The sequence below is a fragment of the Acyrthosiphon pisum genome, chromosome A2, assembly GCF_005508785.2.
Source record: "Acyrthosiphon pisum isolate AL4f chromosome A2, pea_aphid_22Mar2018_4r6ur, whole genome shotgun sequence".
Taxonomy (NCBI): Eukaryota; Metazoa; Arthropoda; class Insecta; order Hemiptera; family Aphididae; genus Acyrthosiphon; species Acyrthosiphon pisum.
In genome coordinates, this window is record NC_042495.1 from 19,620,759 (window position 1) to 19,622,650 (window position 1,892).

General features: G+C 25.8%; 1 protein-coding gene across 2 annotated transcripts; it reads right to left on the bottom strand.

The window, feature by feature from the left end:
• Positions 1 to 6: 6 nt before the first annotated feature.
• LOC100576049 (zinc finger MYM-type protein 1-like) lies at positions 7 to 1,536 on the bottom strand. 2 transcript variants are annotated; one of them, XM_029490466.1, is made up of 3 exons: positions 893 to 1,536; positions 629 to 824; positions 7 to 444 (listed from the first exon to the last, which is right to left on the bottom strand). In XM_029490466.1, the coding sequence occupies exons 2-3, from the start codon at positions 766 to 768 to the stop codon at positions 93 to 95; spliced, it is 492 nt and encodes a 163-aa protein (XP_029346326.1). In that variant the 5' UTR covers positions 769 to 824; positions 893 to 1,536; the 3' UTR covers positions 7 to 92. The 2 variants fall into 2 exon arrangements, with proteins under 2 accessions (XP_029346326.1, XP_029346325.1); XM_029490465.1 differs by having other exon boundaries at positions 629 to 1,536.
• Positions 1,537 to 1,892: the final 356 nt, after the last annotated feature.

A 1,892-nucleotide genomic window follows, 5' to 3' on the forward strand; every position in this document is an offset into this window, starting at 1 on the left:
TCGAGAAAAATGAACATAAGTTGCTTCTAATATATTGAATACCTTTTGTGCACTCTATAAAAAAAATATATTTCATTTACAATATTTAATACTCACTTTCTTTTAAAATTAATTACCTTTATTGATTTACATAAATCTACAACAACTAAATTAAGTTGACGCGCCATACAGTGTGTAAATATGGCTGCTGGATATTGCTTTTGCACTTTAGATTGTACTCCGTTTAGATGACCGGACATGACACTAGCTCCATCATAAGATTGAGCAATTATATGAACGATTTCCATGTTTATAGTTTGTTCTTCAAAGTAATGCATTATAGCTGAATAAATTTGTGTTGCATTTTGGCCACTGGAAACGTCTATGAAATCCAAAAATCTTTCAAAAACATTCAATCCTACAGCATATCGTACACATAATGAGAGCTGTTCTTCTTTATAACTCCTAAGAACATAATTGAAAATTATTAATTACATAACCCTTTATTGTTTTAAAACATGAATTTTCATTTTTTAGACAAAAATGAACATAATAATATTATGTAATTCTGTATTATACAATTATTATTAGTTCACAAAAAGAATTACAATTTGGTTTCCTTAGATTTATAGATTATTAAAATACCAACCTAGCTTCATCACACATAATAGCAAAGAAACCAGTGGTTGAAATTTCATTAAGTATGATTTCTTTTATGGAACTGGCACAAATATCAATAAGTTCATTTTGTATTCTCCAACTACTATAATTAGTATCTTTAGAATACATATTTTCAAAATCTGGTACAGATTTAGCATACAATTTGCACAACTCTTTAAAATTTCCTAAAACACAAAATCTACTAATAATATAAACTTTAGTAATATTTATTATAATATTATGAAGAATATACCTTGATTAATTGATTCATCATTTTCATAATGCCCTCTAAAGGCAACACCTTGTTTTCCTAAAAACAACACTATGTCGATTAGATGTGAAATGTACAGACGATTTTTTCTAATTTGTTCTTTGTGTGCAGATGACAATTGAGCTACAACAGATCCTTTTGATTTACTTGAATAAAATGATGACAATTTTGTAACACATGTAATATGGCTAAGAGCAATATTGTGTTTTTTTAATCGTTCACACAGCTATAAGACAATAATTACAACACTTTGATTAAAATAATAATAATAATAATTACACTATTAATCCATCATAGGTATTTAAATTTAACTTGCACTTTTATTTAATTATAATTTATGATTTATATAAATTAAAAAAAATTAAAGCTCAATGCCTAACACAATGATTAATTAAAGCAATACAATAATACAATATAAACATAATATTTAACTTGCTTTTTGCCAGTTGTTGAATCCATTTTTGGTCCAAGTATCTTCATTAACACTGGCTCCACCAAATATTCTGCAAGGAAAACAGAACGCAGCATTTTTTTTAATACTGTATTCTAACCACTGGTATTCTTTGAAGTATTCACTACTAAAAGACCTTTTTTGTTGACCAAATTGTGTTCTGGGATATATCTGCTTAACATAAATTAGTAAAAACAAAATTAAAAAAAAAATTATAAATTAAATATTGACAAATGACAAACCGATAGCTTATGATGTTTAGGTCCCGTTTCCAAATCACCCAAGTCATCCATCTCAATAACTGGCAGTTTTAAAGCTGTTTCATCAGCCTATGCAAATATTGTATGTTCAATAAAATTAAATAAACAAAATTTAAAGATATTAAAATTTAAAACTATAAATTGCAGCAAATGCACATTAGCACTAGTTGAATTTTTAATGTTATTTTAAAATTGAAAATGTTACATGAATATCTACTAAATTAAATATTATTTTTGTTTTACATAATATTATATAATCAATTTGTACATA

Coding starts and splice junctions, on each gene's coding strand:
- LOC100576049 (XM_029490466.1), bottom strand. CDS start 768: ATGTATTCTAAAGATACTAATTATAGTAGTTGGAGAATACAAAATGAA. Junction 445..628: donor ATTATGTGTGATGAAGCTAG/GTTGGTATTTTA, acceptor TTATGTTCTTAG/GAGTTATAAAGAAGAACAGC.